General features: G+C 38.6%; 1 protein-coding gene across 1 annotated transcript in view; it reads right to left on the reverse strand.

Moving 5' to 3' along the window:
* The window catches only part of mcm6 (minichromosome maintenance complex component 6), a 47,306-nt gene extending 21,761 nt beyond the window's left edge, over positions 1-25,545 (reverse strand). The window contains 10 exon segments of the mRNA NM_001016221.2: positions 464-571; positions 4,980-5,121; positions 5,824-5,965; positions 6,812-6,962; positions 7,049-7,194; positions 10,791-10,956; positions 12,277-12,526; positions 16,759-16,869; positions 19,025-19,171; positions 25,417-25,545. Of these exon segments, the coding sequence (NP_001016221.1) occupies positions 464-571; positions 4,980-5,121; positions 5,824-5,965; positions 6,812-6,962; positions 7,049-7,194; positions 10,791-10,956; positions 12,277-12,526; positions 16,759-16,869; positions 19,025-19,171; positions 25,417-25,526 (1,473 nt within the window). The 5' untranslated portion in view covers positions 25,527-25,545.
* Positions 25,546-25,854: the final 309 nt, after the last annotated feature.

The following is a 25,854-nucleotide window of genomic DNA, read 5'->3' on the forward strand; positions in this document are numbered from 1 at the left end:
TTTCATTGTCTGAACCACTGAAATTTTCTTGCAACACAAAGGGAGGCAAAGAGTTTCACTAGATTACCATGATTTTAAAGAGATTTAACATTTTATACATGAATCACCTAGCACACCATGTCACAGCTTTATATCAATGAAAACAAGGTGTGTTAATGACCTTTTAGGAAAGTCATCTGGGCCAAATTTCTACCAAAGGCTTGCTCCATTTGTACACAGGGACATATCTAGCAATGGTGTTAACCAGGGATTCGATCATTCTAATTAACAACTGGAAAGACCTCAGAAAATAATTTACAGCTATACTGCAGTATGAACTGGAGAGGGATACTGTCTGATGCACAATTTAAATTTATCTTTCAGAAACAATTACTTAAGGTTTAGGGGCCCTAAAAAAGGTATATTAGGCCTGGTAACTTATTTATGTACGTTTAAAAAACATTTTAACATTTATATAATGTACCTTCACTCCTGCTTTCGTGATGGAAATTGTTTGTTGCTCCATAGCTTCATGAATGGCCACTTGATCTTTCAGATCCATCTTATCAAATTCATCTATGCAGCAAACACCCTACATATTTTTAAAAAAGAGAAACAAAAAGATTTCATACATCTAGCAATATTTATCAATGGTAATGTATTCATTGCATTTTATGTTAGATAAAAAATGAAATTAATAGTGTTAGTGTTGTGGAATCTTCAGTGGACCCTTCAGATAAAGAGAGTTTATTGATATGTATGTATGCTCTTAATGTTGTTTTTTTTTGTGCAAGTGCAAAAACTTAAAGTGTTGCAGTCAATAAATTAAACCAAAAAAAAACTCATTTCAGTGGTCGAGAGCTTTAAAGTCACATCACTTAGGGGTTATTTAGGCGTAAAAATATATTTACAAAAAAATCACAAGCTCAAAAACGGATAAATAAGCTTGCTAGTGTTTGTATTTGATTTGGCTAAATAATGGAAAATCCTGCAGAAAAAGTGCTAGGGTTTGGATCATATTGCTAATTTATCCCCAGGCATGATAAATCATGTCATCAATGTAATTATAAAAACAAGGGATTTGAAGTTGTTTATAAACCCAAGTGCACTTTAAAAGAGACATTACATGGCAGTCTATTTTTAACAAGTACTTCAAAGTAAATATATATGAGCTCCGAGGCCAAGACCACATTGACAGATGCATAAAAAGCTAAAACCTGTGTCATTATGCTGATTGCTGTGATTAGCTAAGTGGAAGGGCTCCTTTACGTTGCTATTTGAAGCAATTTTGTGAAATCTCAGATTAGCACCAGCTATTGTTTTTAGTTCTTTTCAAGGTCAATAGCAGTTTCCTCTGGTCAGTAATTTAAATCATCATCCTAAATACTGCTCTCTACCAACTGAAGACGTTGTGAGAGATTCTCTAAAATCTCCAATTATAGATATTATTTTTACATTGCAAGCAGAAATGTAAAAAGGTGTATCAGAATTACATGTGCACAAAATCTGCCACAACTAAACCTTATTGCTGATGAGAAAGACTTAATTGATTTATAATTCACCTCTCACAAAAATCTTCACAAATTTTATTCCCCTCAGATTCAACTCTATTTTAGCTTACACAGGTAGTGTCGGAATTACTTTTTTCTAGCGCCCATAGGCTGCCCCTTTTCTCCGCCCCCACAGGATCATGCGCATCCTTGTAGTTCTCGTATGGAGCACTGGGGACAGTGCTCCGTATATGAGGTGCGGCTGGGCGGCATGCCACCCCCAAATTTTTGCCACCCTAGGCCCGGGCCTATACACAGGTATGGGAAATTCCTTATTCAGAAAGATCATGTGCCATAGAGTTCAAATAATCCACAATTTCCTTTTTCTCTAATAATAAATAATACTACTACTACTACTACATTACTTTGTACTTGATGCCAACTAAGATATTATTTATAATTATTGGTGGCAAAACACCAATGGTGGTTTAAATAATTTTTTTACTTGACTTAAAGGAGACATTTCATATCACCTTCATATTCAGTTATATGATTCAGCTTTCTTCAATCTATGGAATCTTGCAGAAAAAAAACGATTTGAATGCATTTTACCTGCTAAAATCGTTTTTATATCAGAGCTGCAGAGAGATCTTCACTCCTCTGAAGCTAAACTGAAATGAGAGGTGGGAGTGTCTCTTCATTCTCCCACAGGAAATTGTCACAGCACTGACTGACAGGCTGAACTCTGCTGTAGCAGGGAAACCCCTCCCACCCCCCCGCCTGTGTATCTGTTACCAGTCTGCACATAGCTGTCCTGTGCTGCTGCCTGAGCTTTACTTTTGGAGTTGTTGCAGGAGAAAATACCAAAAAAAAAACAGTTTAGGTGTCAAAGTACAAGTTGCAGGGAGTTGTTGCAGGAGAAAATGCCAAAAAAAGCCAGTTTAGGTGTCAAAGTACAAGTTTCAGGGAGTTGTTGCAGGAGAAAATGCCAAAAAAAGCCAGTTTAGGTGTCAAAGTACAAGTTTCAGGGAGTTGTTGCAGGAGAAAATGCAACAAAAAAGCCAGTTTAGGTATCAAAGTACAAGTTGCAGGGAGTTGTTGCAGGAGAAAATGCAAAAAAAACCCCAGTTTAGGTGTAAAAGTACAAGTTGCAGGGAGTTGTTGCAGGAGAAAATACCCAAAAAAAAGCCAGTTTAGGTGTCAAAGTACAAGTTGCAGGGAGTTGTTGCAGGAGAAAATGCAAAAAAAAACCCAGTTTAGGTATCAAAGTACAAGTTGCAGGGAGTTGTTGCAGGAGAAAATGCCAAAAAAAGCCAGTTTAGGTGTCAAAGTACAAGTTTCAGGGAGTTGTTGCAGGAGAAAATGCAACAAAAAAGCCAGTTTAGGTATCAAAGTACAAGTTGCAGGGAGTTGTTGCAGGAGAAAATGCAAAAAAAACCCAGTTTAGGTGTAAAAGTACAAGTTGCAGGGAGTTGTTGCAGGAGAAAATACCCAAAAAAAAGCCAGTTTAGGTGTCAAAGTACAAGTTGCAGGGAGCTGTTGCAGGAGAAAATGCAAAAAAAAAACCCAGTTTAGGTATCAAAGTACAAGTTGCAGGGAGTTGTTGCAGGAGAAAATGCCAAAAAAAGCCAGTTTAGGTGCCAAAGTACAAGTTTCAGGGAGTTGTTGCAGGAGAAAATGCAACAAAAAAGCCAGTTTAGGTATCAAAGTACAAGTTGCAGGGAGTTGTTGCAGGAGAAAATGCAAAAAAAACCCAGTTTAGGTGTAAAAGTACAAGTTGCAGGGAGTTGTTGCAGGAGAAAATACCCAAAAAAAAGCCAGTTTAGGTGTCAAAGTACAAGTTGCAGGGAGTTGTTGCAGGAGAAAATGCAAAAAAAAAAAAAAAGCCAGTTTAGGTATCAAAGTACAAGTTGCAGGGAGTTGTTGCAGGAGAAAATGCAAAAAAAAGCCAGTTTAGTTATCAAAGTACAAGTTGCAGGGAGTTGTTGCAGGAGAAAATGCAAAAAAAAGCCAGTTTAGTTATCAAAGTACAAGTTGCAGGGAGTTGTTGCAGGAGAAAATGCAAAAAAAAAAAAGCCAGTTTAGTTATCAAAGTACAAGTTGCAGGGAGTTGTTGCAGGAGAAAATGCAAAAAAAAAGCCAGTTTAGGTGTCAAAGTACAAGTTGCAGGGAGTTGTTGCAGGAGAAAATACCCAAAAAAAGCCAGTTTAGGTGTCAAAGTACAAGTTGCAGGGAGTTGTTGCAGGAGAAAATGCAAAAAAAAAGCCAGTTTAGGTATCAAAGTACAAGTTGCAGGGAGTTGTTGCAGGAGAAAATGCAAAAAAACCCAGTTTAGGTATCAAAGTACAAGTTGCAGGGAGTTGTTGCAGGAGAAAATACCAAAAAACAGCCAGTTTAGGTGTCAAAGTACAAGTTGCAGGGAGTTGTTGCAGGAGAAAATACCAAAAAACAGCCAGTTTAGGTGTCAAAGTACAAGTTGCAGGGAGTTGCATGTAAAAAAACACACATTTCTTATCATTAGGTACAGTCTATAGAATAAACAGATGTGACTCCTTTAATATGAAGAACGATTTTTTTTATTTGGTAAATTATTTTTTTTAATAAAGAGATTCAAAGTGCCTTACTTTACAGGATCCAGTCACAGCTAATTGAACGGCTCTAGTCAGGAGGGCTGGGCGGCTGGGAGCAGCACAAGAGAGCAGGACCCCAGAGTGACTGACGTGGGCGGGGAAATGATGTCACCAAAGTCCCCGCCCACATCTCACGCCCAGTCCTCTCTTAGTGGCTGCAGCGTGTCAGTAGGAAAGAAGTTAGGGCCGGCGGCCCTAGCTGAAGACAGAGACTTTGTTCTGGCCGGAAGCCCTGTGGATGGGAGGGGCTTCAGCGTTTCAGCAAGGATTTAACAGCCTTCTTGAAGAGTAGGTAGAAAATAGACTTTATTGTATTCAATTTTACAGTGTTAGCTGCATTTTAAGATAAAGTGAAAAATTATTGTATATGTCTCCTTTAAGGTATGGACACCCAAATAACAGAAACCCTTACCCAGGTCCCATACTTGTACAGGTATCGGACCCCTTATCCGGAAACCCATTATCCAGAAAGCTCCGAATTACGGAATGCCAGTCTCCCATAGACTCCATTTTAATCAAATAATTCAGAATTTTAAAACTGATTTCCTTTTTCTATGTAGAAATAAAACAGAACCTTGTAATTGATTCCAACTAACATATAATTAATCCTTATTGGATGCAAAACAATCCTATTGGGTTTAATTAATGTTTTATTGATTTTTTAGTAGACTTAAGGTATTGAGATCCAAATTACGGAAAGACCCCTTATCCGGAATACCCTTGGTCCCGAGCATTCTGGATAATGGGTCCTATACCTGTATATGGAATTGAAAATTGATTACTTGTGGTTGTCCTTGAATTTCTCATCATTGCCTAAATTTGACAAAATTAACCAAACAGGGTAAAGATATTTCAAATCACCATATTTTTAAATACATACATTATCTGCTAACATTAAAGCTCCAGCTTCAATCACAAACTCATGTGACTCTTCATCTTTTACAACAGCAGCAGTTAAACCCGCAGCACTGCTAGCTTTCCCACTAGTGTATACTGCTCTAGGACTGAATTCTTCTACATGCCTACAAAAGAAAAGGAAAGTAAAATATATATGGCAACCCAGCCAGTGCCGTTTTTCTAAGGCTGATGCCACATGTGGCGTTTTCCGCTGCATTTTTTCTCAGCCTAAAAACGCCGCACAAGCCACACAGCCCCTGACTATGGCGTTTTTCAGCCTAGTACTGGTGACGTAAGCAAATCCCGTTTCCATGGTGCTAATAGTGCAAAATAGCAAAAAACGCAGCGTATTTCCGCTAGGTCTGGCAGCTGCCTTTGCGTATACCTAGGAATAGCTTACTTTGCAAATACTGGCGTATTTCGGCCAATGCTTGAAAAATCCGTGCTAAGGCGTTTTCTAGCGTATTTCCGCATTGTGTGGTTTGCTTCGCGTCTTTTCAAGTTATTTCTATGGATGATGATATCAGGCGTTTTTCAGCCGCCGAGAGAATTAGAGAATACGCAGCGGAAAAACGCCACGTGTGGCATCAGCCTAAATTCCACCACATAGAACACAAGTGAAAATTGGACATTTTTATCTGAGAGTTTGCCCTTTACATGTACTTCTGTCAGTGAAGTCTCCATTGAGAAGAAAGTAGTAGGTAACTTCTGCATCCCTTTGAAGGTATCACTCAATGCAGCAGCAAACACGGTTTAAATAATTTTTCTGCATTAATAACGTATAACATGCAAACGTTGTGTAATGCCAGTTTTATACAAATTCTTACTTTAAAAACTGACTCTTAGATGTGCTGGGGTCTCCAACAATGCACACATTGATATCTCCTCTCAGAGAAGTACCTTCCATAGTGGTCTTCGGAACCCCCCCAAAGAGCATCAGTAATACCCCTCTTTTAATTTCATCATTACCTAGAAAATATAAAAGCAATGAGAAAGTCTGCTCTACTCCTGTTATAACAACTCAGTTTTTAATAAGAACAATTTGTAAGGACACAGCATGTACATGATACCATAATGTATTTCATGTCCACTTCAACTGCCTGCTGGAAATTGCAATGATGTAAAAGTTGTACAACAGAGAAAGGGATGCGATATGCATGAGTCTAGAATCAAAGGGAGTTGTGGTTGGAGGACTGATCCAGGCTATAGAGGCACCATGTTTTGACCTGGGAACCAGCCTCAGCATCTTCCAGGGCACATTTGCAGGGAGCAGTAGCAGGACCCTTGCTCCCAGATAAGGCTCTTAACATTTAAAAATAATTTGGGGGTTATGTAATAATAAAAGGCACTATGGTTGCCAAGGAACAGTAACCCATAGCAACCAATCAGCAGGAAGCATTTACTATTTACATGGATTTGCGGTGAATTTCCACATTTCGCCTTTGGCGGATTGTTTGCGAAACGGATGAAAAACTTCGCCGCACGTCCAAAAATTGTCGCTCGTGTCAAAAGAATAGTCGGATAACAAAAGAATAGCTGCGCAACGTTTTCGCCATTTCGTGAATCTTTTGAAAGATTCGCAAATTTTTCGGCAAAGCGAAACGGGAAAGATTTGCTCATCACTAATCTTATTGGTTAAATGTTCCTGGGCAAACTTAGTGCCTTTTATTACATATGGGGATTTCAGCAGGGCCTATGGATAGCTAGTAGACCTAGCTAAAAAGATTTGTCCCCTTCTAGACTATTGATTCTGTTTGGTTCTGTGGGAATAAAGCACTGCTGTTAAAGGGAAAACATTAATGGACAAAAGCTTACCATGTATTGTGGGGAAAAGGCTTGTACATAAATTGTGGTAAAGATTTTTGTCTTGACTCATTTCAAATACTTTTTCCCATTCTTGCACAGTCATTTGATTTTTTATACTTTCAGCAGTTTGGTCTTCCTCTCTTAAATCTTTGCCTCCAAACTGTGAAAACAAATATTTGATGCAGTTCAGCAAAATACAATAATGTATTTGGGAAGCTGTCAAAAGCCCACAAAAAAAGTTCTTACCCGTGGATTTGTAGCACCCACGTGGCAGGCTAAAAATGCCAGCCGGTAAGACAGATCTCTTACTCCCAATGCTTTTAAGCCTTGAACACCTTCAGAGTTAAAACCTTCTCCACCTGTTACTTTGGCCCCAGTCTCCATTCGAGCATCTTATACAAATATATAATAGGGAGAGTTGTTCATTATTTTAGAGGTAGCCAAAAGAAGTAGATAGAAAAAGCCTCTTCTCAGATCTATTTTGCATTGATTACAGTGAAGTTTTAAAAAAATTAAACATTCTTCAAAACCTGAGAAAGTTACAGTATATTAACATCATACATAATGACAAAAACAGGCAGACTTCCAGGTAACCTTTGGTATACAAATAGAATGGTGTTTAAAGGTATTCGGTCATGATTTTTATGGTTTAGTTGTATTACTGAATTACACTGTGTACTTTATTTAGCTGTAACATTGTTGTGTTGGCAGCAATCTCAGGTTATTTTGTCTGACCTCATTCTGAGATTTTTAGAAAAAGCCAGCACTGCACAATAGAACTGTTTTCAGATAAGCTATTAATTTAGGAGCAAACCTACACAAGCTGAGGGAGAACATACAAACTACTGAGTGCACGGCTGCAATTGAACCTAAGACCCCAGCAGTACCAGGTAGCAAAGCCTATGCTATCCACAGGGCCAGAACTAGGGCTAGGCAGAAGAGTCAGCTGCCTAGGGTGCCACGATTTAGGGGCGCCAGGCAGGAGCCTCTCTTGCCTACCCCTAGTCTGTGCTCTGTTTTCATTGCCCCCGCCGCTTATCATTATGCGGTTGGGGCAATGAACCCCCACCAAACTGCGCATGCGCGCCAAAACACACGGGGGGGGGGGGTAGGTGTTGCCTAGGGCGTCCAGTCAGCTTGGCCCGCCCCGTCTTTCCACACCCCCAGTGTAGAACAAAACTGCCCCATTTTGCTTCTCGTTAAAACCACAGAAAAATCAGAATGCATTCAATTCATGCAACCAATGGGGGAAAAAAAGCATGAATGTAAGAATTTTCATGTGCTTACCAAGAAAAACAAAACAAAAAATTTAAATAAAGATTGTTACATTGACATTTCCTTGACTTCAACAGTTTAGGTAGTGTATTTTTATTTTCAGGTTTGTGACACATAAATGTGAAAAGAATGGGTTTTTTTTTCAGTAAAAAATGTGAGATTTAGAAGCCTGCTAGTGAGCAGGTTTGTACATAGTGTTACACATTTATATTTGGTACATTTACCTAATTCAATCCATTCACATATGGTAATATTACCATTTTTCAATATAGTCTTATGAGTCAATTATTATTTCTGTCTTAAATGAACACATTCATTAATGTACTGCATGCACATTTGTACAACACTGGCCCAAATCCATGCCCATTCCAATTCCTTATTTTATTTTTTATTTTTAAGTAATCAGCTAAGCTCTGCCACCATTCCCAGTATAACTGGCCCAATGCCATGGTTATTGTCTGTGTTCTCTGTTTAAATCAAATCTATTCATGTGTTTCATTGTTAATAGTCTGATTCAGAGCTGCTCTTCCAGGCATTATTTGCTGCTGGCCCAGAGCCACAACTCTTCATAGTTATACTCTTAAATTTTTAATTGAATTGAATCTATTCAAATGTTTTCTAAAAGCTAACTGAATTTATTTTACTATGTTTTGCATAGCATTTTCTTCAGCGATAACCAAATACCAAGACTAAAGGGGCCATTAACTAACCATCTATGTTTCTTTCCGATTCAGATTTTTAGCACTAAGTAGTGAAAAAAAGTCACAACTTTTTCAAGATTTACTATGCATCCAAAGGGCTAAAATTCCAAATCTGACAATTTACCAGCTAAAACTTGCCAAGATTGTGTATAAGTCAATGGTCCCTTCTCCTTCTCTGTAGGATCCTTTCTTCCAAAAAATATCCAAAACTTGGATAAAATAGATGTAGATAATAGGTGTAAAATAGAAAAACCACATGCAGTTTGTGGTCCCTGATCAGAGCAGGAGAGGGTACCAGTAATTTCTAGTTTCAATGATACCAATTGCCACTCTCCGTTCTCTCTCGGTTTATCATAAAGAATACAAATAACAAAAACAACAAGTTTCCTCTTTGCTCTGTTTGTTCTTTCCACCGATATGCCCACCTAAGGTGGGCAATATCAGAGTAATCCGATTATTTGGATGACAGGAATAAGACAAGTCAGAGCGAGGTCCACATCAATGACTAGATACGGTCCCTGATCCTATGGGAAATTCGAACCTGCACAATCAATATCTGGGCAATTTTAGGCTAGATATTGGTTGGGGAAGCCCAGTGCGAGTCACCATGCTTGTGGTAAGTAACATAGGTCAGAAAGCTATGCAACAGTGAAAAGGTCAGGGTCACCTTCAGAACATTCAGGCGCAGTGGACAAACTGGGCTGATTCAGATCATATAATCAGTGTAGACTGAAGGTCCAGCTGCTTATGAAAACAAAACATGTTTATCGAGTTAAGTATAGCAGATTTAACCTGATACATTCTGTGCTTTCCCTAGCACATCATAAGTTTATGTTCAAGAGCCAGGAAAATTACTAAATAAGCTTTTGTGAATCTTATGGGCAGCAATATGGGAGATGCCTTTCTACATGCTGATAATTAATTTGAGGGGTCTGTAAGTACTTTTTGTAACTATTTGTTGGAGTGCAGATCTTGGGATCTCTTGGTAAATAAAACCTATTTTTCTTGCCACTATAGGGGAGTGGAGAATATACTGTATACCTCTGCTCTCATTCTAGACACGTTGGGTATATGATTGAACTGTAAACACTGCACAATATTACTCCTGTTGCTCTCTTATAGCTCTTGGACTTTTAGGTTTGAATTACTGCATGGGGGACTGTGGGAGATCCTTTTCATCCCAGAAAAGTGAGAGGAAGGCATTAATTACCAATATACCCTGTAACTTTGCATTTGGAACAGTGGGTAACATGCCCCTCATTATACTTTTTTTAAAAATGTATTTCTGGCATAAATTCAAAACAAGCATATATTTCTAAGAAAACATCTGAAATGTTGCCCTTGTACTATTTTATTTTCCGACAAAGCAAAATTGGACAGATTCACTTATCACTTAGTGATGTGCATGAAGCATATTAAAAAAATAATGTAAATACTGAAACAACTAATTTATCACCTGCAAATGAGAGGTAAAGGACAGGGAGCAGCAGAATATAGTCTACTTAAAGAAGCAGATAATTTGACCCCAGGCTCTGCTTTCTTCTTGCATGTTGCCCCAGTCTGTTGGTAACATTTATATATACATGTTTATGGTTCTTGGTTGTCACCCTGCAGAAGCATGTCCCCAGACTGCATGCTGATTCCTACCCAGTACTCTCAAGCTGTCAGGTACTGGTGGGCCAAGTGAAAAACTGTCCTTTATGTGGTAAAGGATACTAATGCCCCAACTAAAATGTAATTAGAAGTCACCTAGGAGCTCTGTGACCATATGAAATCAAACGGCACACACCACATATACTGGGATTCTATAAATTCCTCTATTTTATGGTCATTTTATTATTTTATCATTTTGACATGTCTACTTATTTATTTTTATATTCTAGTCTTCCCTAAGGTTGATGCCCTAAGGTTGTATTAGGTAAGTATTCATTTCAGCACCAACTCTGTGGTTCCGGTTGCAGAGAGAGAAGACCACACTTTAACGTGAAGAAAAAAAACCAAAAAACTTTTACCTCCTGCTGCCAAAGCAGAGATATCAGGTACAACAATTAGTGTACCAGTGAAATCACAACGATCACCAGCCATTGCGGTTTCCACAGCTTCTGCACGTAGAATTATTTCCACGCTACGTGGAATAGCCCCACGTGGTAACTCTGCCTGTGTCTCTTGAATTCTTACCTGTAAATGGAATTTTATTATTTAGTTAACTTTTTGGAAAGCAGGTAAAGAAATTACAATTATATGACTGCATAAGTCATCTAATTATCAGGGCTAGAGAGAGAAAACAATGGAAAGGTCACAGTGTGTTTATATTTAAAGGAATTCTGTCATGATTTTTATGATGTACTTTATTTCAAAATTACACTGTTTATATAGAGAATAATTCACTAAACCATTTCAAATTATGCAGCCATCTCAGGAAACTTTTTTGGACAGGTACCACTACTTCTCTCACTGTATAATACATTTTAGATCTGGAGTTATTTTTCATAGAAGTCAATGTACCATTATCTCCAAGTCAGTACTGTGTGTATATATCCTTTACCGTACAAGTTAATTGTACAGCAATGATCCCCAACCAGTGGCTTGTGAGGAACATGTTGCTCACCAACCCCCTGGATGTTGCTCTCAGTGCTCCCAAACCAGATAGTGCTCCTGACTTGGTATCAAATGTTGGTTGAATAAAAATAATATTTACTACCAAATAAAGCCTCCTGTAAGCTGATAGTGTGCATAGAGGCTACCCAATAGCCAATCGTAGCCCTTATTTGGCACCTCCATGAACTTTTATGATGCTTGTGTTGCTCTCCAAGTTTTCTTTTTACATTTGATTATGGCTCATGAGTAAGAAAGGCTGGGGACCCCTGTTGCACAGTAATGGCACATGGGGCAGTTTTCCACAGCATATTTTAGCTGGCACAGAAATGCCTGAAGCCACCCTAAATTATTGTGAAGCAGTATTTTACTTACTCGCTAAAATTTAGGACAGCGCCAGCAATGCTATTAGCCCATGGAGGCACTTTCAGTTCAGACAACTGAATCCTTCAGTAGAGGTGTCATGGAGCGGTTATCTTGTTACCTGTCTATTGTAAGTCGAATGGCTGTGGCACCCTGGAAAAAAAACTTGTCTAGCCCCATATGAAATTTTAATATTAAAAATTGCTTATTTGAAATGCATTCTGCTGGATTCTGCATTCTGCTGGAGAAGCTCTATTAATGTATATGTTTAAAAAAAATGTTTTCCCATTACAGAAATTTTTTAATGTGTTTTAATAAAGCTTAAATATCACCAATTTTTTCAGGCATGTATACGCCCCAAACGAGGATTTTGTAGTTCTGGAACTAATGTTTCTACTTGTTCCCACTTATTTGCACCACAGCAAACAAGCACAGCTAGTACATTGCTGTACACTAGGAATAAATGATCTTTTACTGCTGTTTAACAGTAATGGAGATTTAATTAAACATTCCTCAATAAAAAAGAAATATATGCATCACCTTTTGAAAATCAACAAAACGGGACTTATTTGTATCCAATGTGAATCGGCGGCGATTGGCACAGACTGGGTTCTTGCAGATCGTTGGTTGAGTATATCTAAATTGTTGTTCCACATCTTTTACAACTGATTGGCAGTCCATACAAAGAAATGTACCACTGACCAGTTCTGGGTGAACAGGATGGGTTCTGACAACTTGACCACTAATTCTTAGTAAAGTACCAATTTTGGCAGAGCTGAGTTCTCGAATCCTACAAATAAAAAATGTTAGAAAGAAATACTCTGAGCAAGATCTTTAGTTTATACAAGATGAATTACACAGATGAATATCTATAATTAATATTTTAACTTTTCCACGATCTTGAGCAATTTTCTAACTACAGGGCTGTACAGCAGAATGGAATATACAGTACATCAAGCAAACAGATTACACAGAAATGCTGAGCGATACAGGTAAAGAGTTAAGAGGGCCCTGCTCATTTAAGGTTATACTCTTCTAAAAGATAATGCACAGGGTTTGGGGCTGAGCAACAACAGGATTTGGCAAGTTAAGGAAGTGGCGCCGAGTGTCATTTAGCAGGCAGAAATTGAAGATTTTATATATTGCAAACATCTTTAAACAGTTAGGCTGATGGGGAGATTTGTTGTCTGCGCTAAATCTCTGCGTGGAAACTTTGGGTGACTTAGTGATGGTTATTCCTTCCCACCACATTCACATTATTGCTGGTAGGAAGGCATTTTGGGGATATTCATCGCCGTGGTAACAGGGATTTATTGCGGGTGACTAATCTCCCCATTGGACATAAGCCTTAAAGAAGCCCATGGTTAAACAGACTAATCTGTGGTGGGAGATCGAACCACTTGATAAATATATTGTTTTAACAAATATTACCCTATTTATAAAATTAATTAATAAAATTAAGCCCTGTGGATAATCTAGATAATGAGGAGTTCTGGGTAAGTGGGATAACATGACTAAATGCTCATTAGAACTTATGCAGCTAATTAAAGACAATGAAGCAGAAGTTGAACACTGCTTTAAGGAGGTTCCGAAATGTAAAAATGATTAATTATTTAGTAAGTTAAGATAGAGTTACAAAAGAATATACACATTTGCAGAGACAAAACAGACCGATAGTGACTTATGTTGTCTGAAGACATACTAGCAAGGACCCTTCTCTGAATTTAAACCCAAAAGCAACTCATGAGATTTTTGTAGAGGTATGTGCCAGAGATTAGTGATGAGTGAATCTGTCCCATCTCACTTCGCCAAATAATTTGTGAAACTACTGAAAAGACTGCAAAATTAAAGTCAATCTGCATTTTTTTTGTGGCTACCGTGTAACTTTTTTTCCTATAACTATGTATCCTGCAAGAAGAGAAAAGGGTGCAAAAGAATAAGAGACCAATCTGGAGTTGGTGATTAACCCCAGTGACAAAAGGGAACTGTGTATGGGAATGTATGAGACTATTGGGTGATGGGAACTACTTTCAACTACTAAATGGAGACACCGCAGAACAGCCTCAGCTAGAAATAGTGTAGTCGCTTGATGAGGTCAGGAACAGGCATTCTGAGCAGTAATGAATATGATTTTAGGAAAGTGAAATGGCCAATAATACCCAGATTATATACAATTACAAAAATACACAAAAACCGTGAAAAGCCACCTTAGCGTCCAATAGTGTTGGGAATTGGAAGTCTCAGAGCCCTCCATTTATATTGATGAGGTTGTCAAGCTTTTTATACCTAGCATTCACATGGAAGATGTGATGGATGCATTGTGACAGCAAGGAAATGTAGAAAAAGTTCAATTTATAGTCTTGAAGTGGAGTCACTATATACCAATGTAGTTCATGGAATATATTTACAGGCTGTGAGTGACACTTTGCCTGAGGGACATCGTATCAAAGTCATAATTAGTTTAGCGTAAATTTAAGTGAACTTATTTTACCTTCAAATATTTCAAAATATTTTCATCAAACATAGAGCACTGCTGTGGGTAGTGCATTCATGCCAACCTATGCAAACATCTATATGGTATGGTAAGTAGCACAACTGACAAATTCAACATTAAAGCCAGAAAATTGTACATGAGGTTTAGAAGGATACAGCTATAATTGCCTCAAAAAAGCACAAGTTAAATTCTTGGAGAAGCTGCTAGACCCCAAATATAAGAAGAAAAACCAATGATAAAATAATAAGATTAATAAGGGATTAGAGCAGGGAACATACATTGATCAGAGGGATTTTAGAGAGTCACTGGCACATCTTGAAACAGAACATGAGGTACTGACAGACAGCCCCCTTATCACCATCCGCCCCACGTAGCAAAAATTTACAGGATCAGTTTATAAGAAGCCACGGTCACCCTGCATAAAACAACCTACTTTAGCAGCTATAAGACAGGTTTAGCATAGGATAAGCATTAGTAGCTATAAATGAAAGGTTGAGAAGAGACAGTCAGGTTGGTAAAAAGTCAGGTTTAAAAACCTTAATGTTATGAAGAGTAATTTTTATGTGTCGGTATCACTAAGAAGTGCTTATAAATGTAGCGACTGCAAGGCAAGTATTGCCAGTACGTGAAAAACATAAGCACAATGAACGGATAGGGAACCTTAAGAAATCAAGGAATATATGAATTGTAAATCCACTGAGGTGGTGTATATCATGGAATGTTAGAGCAGTAAAAGATACACAGAGTTCAAACGAAGAAATCTGGAAGCAGGAGACGTGAAACATAAAAGAAATACCTCAGTGGCAAATCGTGTAAATAATTTCCACAATGAAAAGACAGAACATGTGTGTTTTTATGCTGTGGAACAGATCAGACAAGGTGCAAGAGTGGGGGATGCCAATATTAAATTGTTGCAGAAAGAGGCACAATGGATATATTTTATAAATAGCAGGAGCCGTGGGAACATAATGAAGGCTTCACCTTCAATTCATTCTTGTAGTAGGCAGAGAATTAAATATGGGAAAGACATCATTTAGGGACATAGTGGTGGACTTTTGCCTACACAGCTGCAAGTGTGCCCAGCATGGACCGGATGGGTCTATTTAATGGGTGAAAGCAGGGCGGGGAACCATAGATGGACTGTGTGTGGTAAATAGTCCCACCTAATTTCAGCATAAGAAGGAAAAAAATTGATAGTTGGGCGGTGAAGGGAAGAGAAAAGTGAATGAAATCCTTTGGGATTTAGGAGGATTTATTTAGATATTACAACCAATAATATCCTACTAAATCAATTTTGAAAACATTTTAAAGGCATTATTCGGCACCATACTAGAGTTGTAGGTTTGGTGGCTGTTTTGTGATTTCTAGGTAAATGGGCAGTTATGTTTTAATGCCAGCGAGCACTTTAATCTAAAGGGAAGGGCACCATGTAACCTGGTCCGCCAAGAGCAACATGGCAGTCATTCCCTAAAGCCTCCCAGACTGTTTCAAATGTATTAGCATTACAAGGGGTGGTTGTCTTTCAACCTAAATATATAACATGAGCCAAGGAGCGTTATTATGTATGATTACTATAAAAGAGAACTAAACCCCTCTGGATGTGTGTACCATTTTGAGATGGTCAGCTAAACACAATACCATTTGACCATTCCCAACCTTAAAACCTTTAAATTATATTTTAGTATGATGTAGACATTGGTATTCTAAGACAATTTGCAACTGGTATTTATTTTTTTTATGGTTTTTCAGGGTTTTGTTCAGCAGCTCTCCAGTTTGGTATTTTAGCAACTAACTGTTGCTATGGTGAATTTTTTCCTAGCAATGAGGCAGTGGTTTGAACAAAAGTTAGGAATATGAATAGAGGAGGGCCTAAATAGAAAGATAAGTAATGAAAGAGGAGAGAGAGTCAGAGGAGAAAGGCAAATAATTAAAAATCTATAAAAAAATTAAGACCAGTTGCAAAGATGCTAGAAATTAGACATTCTATAACATACTAAAAGTTTACTTAAAGATAAACCACCCCTTTAAAATACCTTTTCCATTGCCTGTAGTCAGACCATCAATGAACTGCATTCCAAAGTGCAGCGTTTAAATGTAGAACAGCTCGCCCCCTACCTTCAGTTGTCCGCTGTGGCAACACAGACATGGGTAATACATTTTCCAAGCAGGCACATGTATATTGGTCATTCTCCTTCCCCAAGCCCACACTTAATCTTTATGCAAGTTACCTTGCTCCTGACACATAGGAAGTACAGGAAAGAAAAATGTCTTAAATCAATTCAATGGTTAACTTGGGGCACTCAAACTATTCAGGAGGGGTATTTGTAAAGGAAAATGTGCAGAGGGTATAGTTATCCTTTAAACATGTTTCTGCACACAGATCAGGGTCGGACTGGGCCGCCGGGAAAAATCCCGGTGGGCCCCGGCGCTAGTGGGCCCCAGTGGCCCAGTCCGACCTTTGCCGGCGCTCCCCCAACTGACTGTTCCTCCCCGACGCGTTCAATTTTTCAACTTTTAAGCCCACTTACTTTTGTCTTGCAGGAAAGTCAGAAAAGGCTACATAGAATTCCTTATTTGCTGGGATGTTTCCCATCTGCCTTGCAAAACTTCGCACAGCTCGGCAAAGATGAGGGTAGACCCTAGGAACAGGGAGACAACTGTAAATCTATGCTTTATACATATTAGAAGGTTAAGCGTTAAACTTCTCACTGTACATTTAGCATAACATGACTGCCATAATACCTATGGTGTAGGTTGATCAACCACCATGTTGGGTGGGGGAAATAATTTCAGTTCAAAAGACCTGTACAGAAGGATATAAAGGAATTCAAACTTAGCTGCAGATTTATCAATATGAGATTAGAGCTCATCACAGAAAAATGCATTATGGGGTTTTTAGAAGCATATGTATCAATTGGTGAACTCTGACTTTCATAGGAATGAATAGAAAGTGGGTGTATTTTTCTGTGTTGAGCTTTAATCTCACATTAATAAATCTGCTCCTTAGCCTCCTTCATACAGGTACACGTACAGGTTCCTTAATCAAGAGGTGTAAAGGAAAATGTAACCATCAAAATGAATACTTAAAGGAAAATTAAGCTTAACAAAAGAAAAAGGCTAATAATGTTGTACATGATGTTTTGTGTTTCTGTACCAGCCCAAGGCAACCACAGCCCTTTAGCAGGGAAGATCTGTAGCTCCAAGTTGCCCCAGTAGCCCCCCATCTTCTTTTCTGCTGATTCACTGCACATGTTCTGCGCTGATTAGGGACCAACTCACAATATACCGTATATATAGAATATAAATGTTTAAGGCTGATTAGTAATTCATTCAGATTCACATTACATGGCAGCTCTGAAACCAGTGCAGTTAGCATCAACATTTAATAAACAGACTTGTAGCATCAGTTTATGACAGGCCAGCCTCATTTTCTTCTCCGTTTGCAATGACCCCTAAAAGTTTAGCTTCTCAACAGATGCTCAAAGCCCACTGAACATGTGCACTGTCCGAGACAGTTTTAACAGAATCCAAGATGAGGAGCTTCTGTGACAAATGTAAAGATCCATATAATTGCTACTATAGAGATGCTGAAACTTTTGGCTAGTGCAGTCAGTGTAGTATATGAAATATGGCATTTCTAGCCATATTCATATTTAGGGTTTAGTTCTCCTTTCACCAACAGATAATGTATATTATAATAAACTATGAAAGAGTCTTACCAAACTGGCATATACATATCAGTAAATATTGCCCTTTTACTTTTTGTCCCATTGAGCCACCATTTTACGACTGTTTGTGTGCTCCCTCAGAGATCAGTTGGCAGGAAATAATGCAGCTCTAACTGTAATAGGAAGTAGTGAGGAAGGAAAAGATACAGATCTGTATTTATTGGCTGATGTAACCTACCATTTACGTGTGTGAGCAGTGACTTGTAGGAGCCAGGGGGCAGCCCTTTGTACTTAAAATGGCATTTTTTTTTTTACTTAGGATTAAAAGTTGGTTAACATGCTTCTAGAAAAGTATTTTAATGAAAATGGTTTATTTAGATGCAGTCAGCTGGCATTGTAAATAGAGTAATAACAAAACAAATATTTGGGACAATATGATGCTATGGCAATGGTACACAGAAGTGCAGCTGCATTACAATTTGTATACTGTATGGCTCCATAAATATTCATTTGTCATATAGGTAAAGGGTTACAGTCTAGTTTTGATGAGAAAGAGTTTGATAGGCAAGAAGCAGACAATTGTTTAGATGAATGGCACAGAGAAATTCAAGAGAGATCTTACTTCACCAGGGACAAAACACTCAAATATTTCCCCTCAAAGTGCATGGGAATTGTCTCTAAGTGACTAAGTACATTGTTTAGAAACTCTCAGTGCTGCGTTTTTAAGTAATCCATGCCTGTCATTTGACAGCACGAGGGCCTTGCAGGAGATTGCCTTGCAGAAAGTTATAGCCACTATGTGGGGGAAAAAAATAAGAATCTTAAGAAACTGAAGGTTGAGCTAAAGAGCAGAGCTTTGCAAGAGAAGGATTTTATATAATAATAACAATTGAAGAAGTAGAATCAGGCATAAAATGAAACTGTTCTAATGCAAAACACAAAAAAACATTTTTTAGTTCAAGTCCTCTTCTACAAAATTTATTGGGAATGGGGCACCTTACAGTGCATCATCCTTGACTCCCAGGCTATGCAAACATACAAATAGACACACAATACACACAATGACTTCTACAGGACAATATTTGCTGTAATTTCTACATTAAGGTGTACATTTTGTTTAATTTACCTGTAATACTCTTCTTGTATAGTTGTCGCTAGTTGTTGATTGTAATATTCAATATCAGTGAAATTTACAACCAAAGTGTTCCTTTCAGGTCGGACAAGTTCTTCTGCTGCAGACACATAAAGATTGCTTCCATCTTTACCTTTGCACCTATGAAAGTTGAAGCAATAGAATCTAATATTACAATATTGCAGGGGAGGAGGGTCTGCAATACAGCAGACTCTGCAGTCTGGCCACCCCGCGACCGGAGTTAATTTTGGCCTGGACAGTGAAATCTTCTTGAGCCTGGTAACCTGCTTTTTGTAATAGGAAAGGGGTGTCAGGACCCATTGTAAGTGGCTCTAAATATATGATGTATTTATGATGTGGGGAATTTTGTTCCAAGAAGTCAGAGTACCATTGTGTATGGCCTTTACTATACATGCTGATTTTTAATCAAATGGCATATGGGGCTGTATTAAACAGTGCATTTTGATTGGCAGACATACCTGAAACCTACCTACTTCCTATTCATGTATATTAAACAAGCAAGTACAGATGGTTCTTAGCCAGAAAAAAATGCTTGCCAGACATTTTTATACTCATTTTTACTACCAGCATTTGACAATTTACATGAGGCCACTGGTAGACAGGGCATTTTGTCTGTTGGTGCAGGTGCAGCTAAAATGCCCATCACCACTCTTAATATTAAATTAAAAGCACCCTTAGTGATTCACATGAAGCCAGACCTCAGAGACAAAATGATCACAGGGGCAGTTTTTTTTGAGTTAGTCTGTCTGTCACTCTTCTGTGTGTGTCAGCCATTGGGCTTTTCCTTTTTTATCAGCAGCAGGTACAGTTAAAGGCGTTCGGACTGCTTCTGCAGCAGACAACCCCTGTCTGCTGTGGATTTAAAAAAGATTGGTATATTTAGCTGTTTCACTCAAATAACGGACGCCTTTTTAACCAGGATCTGCTAGTAGGCAAGTGAAATACACATTTTCTCTGCCTGCGTAAAAATGAGAGCAGTGCTGCCCTACACCCCATATTCTGTAGGCGTTGATAGGCATGGCATTCACTTGGCAGTGCACACACAGCAAATTTCTGTAGGAAAATACAAATTTTGCATTTTCACACTGAAATCGGCTCAATTTATTCTCTGACTGGTAAATGACGTGACATGAGTAACGTTGGATCCTGACCCGCCCCTTCTCCCAACCAACACCCCCCTTTCACTTCTTTACTTACCATCCCCAATAAACACACGAACACCAATTATTGGGATAAAATGGCCGCAGAGAATTTATTAACAACAAAGTTTTAATTTAAAACATAACATAAATAACAAATGTGAAACAAAACATCTCAAACATAACACAAATGTTTGTATAACAAACAAACCAACTTTTAAATAACCAAACACTGTAACTATCCAATAACTGCGCAGCGCAACTGGCGCTGCCAGCTGCCCTTCTAGCCCGGAACCAACTACCCAACAAACTCACCTCCTAATCCACTTTCTTACCCCTGAGGTTCCAAGCATGCCAGCCCCAATTAACTATAAAACTCCCCTCCTAACCCAACCATTGTTTTTCCCCCAACTCAATCACCCCGCCCACAACACTCCGCTATCTCCATCTCTATAGGGAGGGAGGGTGGGCGTTTTACGATGCTGACTAAAATGGATTGAGAAGCGGGAACGGTTCCCCAGCATTTATACCCCTTATGAATCAGCGAATCACCTGCAACTGGGAGTGGCTAAGTCTGTCCAACGTATCTGTCATGCCCCTGCTTCCCTACATTTCACTACGGGTCATTGGGCTACTTGCCTATCAGTGCATACAGACCGTGGGTACACAGACTGAGAAATTGCCAGGTGTGCCACTTGCTATAGTCCAAAGCAGAACAATGGTAGAAACATGGAGCTCCTATCAGTTCAGGCATCTAAATCCTCAGAAGAGCAGTCAGGGTTTCAAGGTTTCCAAAGCTTGGGGAGTTGGGGGTGAGATCAGTTTGCTCAATTCATGAGGCCAAAGGAGTCATGAGATACAGGATCAGATTGGGGGGTGCAGGGCCCACCAGGGCTTCTGCCTCAGGGTCTTCTGCACCCCCTATTGTCCCTGTCACCTTCTCACACCTGCCGCAGGAGCCCCCAACACCATCCAACCCCTTCCCCGAGCACGCCTAAATGAAACTAACCTGTGGTGCATCAGTGGGAGGGAGACCGGCAGGTCGCGGGAGCACCCTGGGGTATTCGGGTCTGGGCTGTCGTGGCCCACCAGGTTTCCTCCCGGCGCCCCGGCAGCCCAGTGCAACTCTGATGAGATATAGCTAATCGGTTGCCTGATGCCTTAATTTTAAAGTTGAGCATAAAAAAAAAATATTTGCTCTTTAGGAATATAGATTTCAGTACAGGATTACATTTAAAAAAGCAACATGGAAAACAACATGTATTCCCCTGACAGTTATTGTTTTAAGCATTTTGTGCAATGAGTTGCTAATTGCTGTATGCTCAGAATCAAGCCCTGGAAAAAAAACGTATAACACTATAAATCACACAGATTTGTTTGCTTATCTTCTCTACTTTTTTGTATGAAGCTGCTGTGCTGTGAAAAGAACAAAGGACCGCTATCCTTAGGTCATCAGCATCCATGGCTTTTTAACTACTGGAATACTGAAATGGAGAAACTCCATTAACCACCTGTCAGCAGCAAAGAATCAAAATGCTCTGCCTATGATAGATAGTGGCACAGAGACAGACAATTTATGAGCAAAATTTGGTTTTGTGCAAAAGCATAAAAGCTGTCAAAATGCCCAACATGGCATTGTCCTTAGGGCTTCATTAAAGGACATGTAAAGCCTACATTTGCCTACAATGTATATCAATTGGGCACGCCTCCCCCACCCAAATGGCATCATCTGTACTGCATATATCCCCTCTCCTTGCCAGCAACATCATATTTTTCTAAAGCAAATAGCAACTTTCACCTGGTGGCCATTTTTCCTCTGATACATAATCAGATACATTTAAATCTGCAAACAGCATACACACACACTGACCCTTATTCAGTAAAATTAATGTTACATACTACTAAAAATATATTTTAATGAAAAAGGTTTATTTACATGGGGCAGGTTTTGCATATGAGCTGTTTTATGCATTATATTTTTATAGAGAGCTGCTACATTGTATAGTTTTCACACTCTGGCAAATGCAGTTTTATAAATAAACACTTTTCGCTAATTTATATAGCAAACTATGTTCATCACATGGTATAAATGATTATACCGTTTGAGGTAGGTAACATATTAAGGGAACCTCAGCATTATAGGGTTGATTGATTATTGGCTATTGATTTTGTTGCCCAACTTCACACTTTTTTTGTCTTAAAATTAACACTGAATGTCCCTTCATTTTCGGAGTTTTACTGCGTAGGGAATATGGTCTGTATGACTAGTACTTATAAAAAAATACACAATTTCCACAATTACTAATATATATAATATTAATATATATATTATATTATATATATTAATATATAGATATAGATACTGTATAGAGAGAGAGAGAGAGAGAGTTTTTTTGCATACAGTGCATTACAGGTCTATTGTTCTTTTTGATGTAGTCTTCAATGCAGATAATACAGGGAACAGGCTTTGCATATTTTGAAACCTCCACAGTACATTCACTTAAATGAGAAAACCCACAGAGCCATTTGTAACTGGCAGCATGGTTCAACAGTTACAGAAAAGCTGCAAATAAGATAAATAAGTCAGGATTTCGCTCAGTGTGCTTTTTAGCTCAAGGGCTTTAACGCACAGGTAACTACAATCTCTTGGAGTGGCTTTGTGTGTGTTCATGTGCACAGGAATGAAGGAGTAAACTGATTTCTTCTGTGGGGACTATACCAATAGAGCACTCTGAAACATACAGAGTTTAATCAGTGTTTCACACAGTGCACTCCCACAGATCACAGGTATAAATGTTTGTGTGTAAGAGCCCTTAGGGGAAACAGCAATGTCTGCCTCCCCTTTGAATAAGAGTGCAATTTGTAGACATTTCCAAAACATGTATCATATTTAAAGGTTGGTAGGCTGATGGAAATCTGCGAGCCCACGCAGTGAAGATTAACATTTTACCGAAATATTGTGATCTGAATTCCCCATGTTAAAATCCTGTGACTGTCCTTGGCTTTTCAATATATACATGTTACAGTTTTTTTTTAAAGGGCTTGTTCACATTTTAATTAACTTTTAGAATATTGCAGAGAGTGATTGAGACAATTTACAATTGGTCTTCTTTGTGGTTTCTTAATTATTTAGCTTCTTGATCAACAGCTACACATTGGAATTTTAGCAGCTATCTGGTTGCCAGGGTGCTGTTTTCCCAAGTGACCAGGGCATGGTTTGAAAGATACTGGAATATGAATAGGAAAGGGCCTGAATAAAAAGTAACAATTACAATAAAATTATAGCCTCATAGAGCAATTGGTTTTTGGCTGCTGGGGTCAGTGACAGCCATTTAAAAGCTGGAAAGAGTGAAAAGAAGGCAAACACTATTAAAATGAAAACTGAAAAGTTGCTAAGAATTAAACATTCTATAAAGTACTAACAGTTATCTTGCTTATTCCCTCCTGTAGACAAGTTACAGAATCAAGCCCACCGAGGGAACGTATATTTCAGTACAGTCCTGAGGACTAACCTACAATGTCATTCATGATTTAGCTCTTGCTTGATTCCCCAAAAAGATCACATACTGCAAAAAATATTTTTAGAGAAGATAGTCCCTCCAAAGCTTAAGCTGGAACATTGCCATGAAGGAGTTACACGTATGGGCTAAGTAAGTGATGTTTGCCAAGGTCAAAAAGCTATCAAAAAGCTGTCTAGTAATTGTCTCCCAATTGTTTGCTTTGGTAACTATAGCCAACTTATAAACACTGGACAAATTTGCCCATGGGCAATAACCCATAGCAACCAATCAGTGATTGGCTAATTTTTAGGTTGAATAATGAATGTACACATTTAATTGGTTACGTCTAGCAATGAGAGAAACTGTCCTGTTTCGCTGAAAAATTAGTGAAATGCCAAACTTGCAAAATGTGGCTACCGCACAACTTTTTTGACACAACCGCAACTTTTTTCCTCTTTTTGCACCCGTTTTGAGAAAAAAATGCCAATGGCGAAATGCAGAACTTTGCAGCAAATCCATGCCTGGCAAAAATGTTCTGCCCAGGTGCAAGTTTGCCCAGTGTTTATAAGGAGAAGGAAAGCCTAAGTCACTTGGGGGGGGCTTTCTTCCGCGTTGGCGCGCTTGCACATTAGAGTGAAAAGCCGAACTTTAACAACAAAGTCGGCTTTTCACTCTAATGCGCATGCGCCGGGCCAGGGATTTCGCCGGCAGAAGAAACGCGGAAGGAGGAAGCGCTCCGCTACAGCTACCCCGGGATGGTCCAGTTTTTCCTAACAGGGGCACCAGCCCGGGGTACAAGGTTAGCTATTAAATTCAATTGGGGGTGCCTAACATTTTGGCACCCCCAAGTGACTTAGCCTTTCCTTCTCCTTTAAAACGTGATGATTTTGAATTTGGAAAACAGGAATAACATTTATTGGGATTTTTATTTAGTCCACTCCACTAGTTCCTCCATTTTTCCACAGGTCAAAAAGCAGGCAGGTTACCTTTGATGCAGTAAATGTAGGTTTTATGGGAATTGGGTATGGAGAAAGGCTGGACTAGGTTTACCAGTATATCCCCTTAAATATGGCCACCAAATCCACATATTGAGTGGCTTATTTGTGGTTAAATTAGATACATGCTGTAGCTGCATTGCTTTTTTGTAACTACATTCAAGTTAACAATTGAGGAGCATGTGTTTGGGCCAGCCCTAATTAAGGTTACCTGTTACAATGGTCAGTGTTAGAAGGGCAAATTTACATTTGAGTATTTATAGAAATGTGTATGATATTTTGCTATAAAAAGGAATTGGAGAAATGGACAGAACTTAAACTGAGACAGGAGAGACAAGAGTTGAACTAAGATAGACACTGCAGAACTTTGGAAAGAATTGAAGGAACATTTTTTTTCTGTAAATAAAACCATTACCCACAATCTGAAGCATGCAATAATAAATGAAAGGAGTACATAGGGATTTTTAAACCATATAAACCAGTTAACTGTGCACTTATTATGTAATAATGTTTCTAATTAATATCTATTTAAGGAGTAGTGCGGTGCCAAGTTTTAATTGATCTGTTTATTATTCAAATACTGTCATACTCTCTGTGCCATGCTTGTATAGCAAGTTCTACTTACTATGCACATTGTAACCTTAAAAGTAACGGATCTTGTTACCTGCCTGATAATGAGAATGGAACACAGTTTAACACAACTTTATAGAAGGTAATTATCTGTAACTTACTCTTCCAAAAACTCCAGGAAAAGCTTTTGACATTTGTCAGAAAGTTCATCTTTAAACAGTTGTCCAGCTGTGTCAGTCGCTCCAGCTGTTGCAGGGCCTCCCAGTTCCATTATAACATATAAAATTTAGCTATTTCTTACTAGACTTTATGACAAACACCACTACACTCCACTCATATTTCTAACTTCCTCCTTATTTGCACCGCCCATGGCTAATTAATGGTTATGTAACACACACTGGGGGAATCCAAAAAACTGGTGTCCCTTTACTATAAGTAGTAACCCTAGAAACCCATAACCCTTTGTCAAGTGCAGTATGGCTAAAATAGTAGTCTTATTTGATGCTACTAGTTATAACTCCAGGATTTTTTTTTTGTATTTTGTAAATTGCCTACTAAAAAAAAAAAAGATTAGTCATTCAGTTAGCAAGCCCGTTCCC

This window comes from Xenopus tropicalis, chromosome 6 (genome assembly GCF_000004195.4).
Source record: "Xenopus tropicalis strain Nigerian chromosome 6, UCB_Xtro_10.0, whole genome shotgun sequence".
NCBI classification, from domain to species: Eukaryota; Metazoa; Chordata; class Amphibia; order Anura; family Pipidae; genus Xenopus; species Xenopus tropicalis.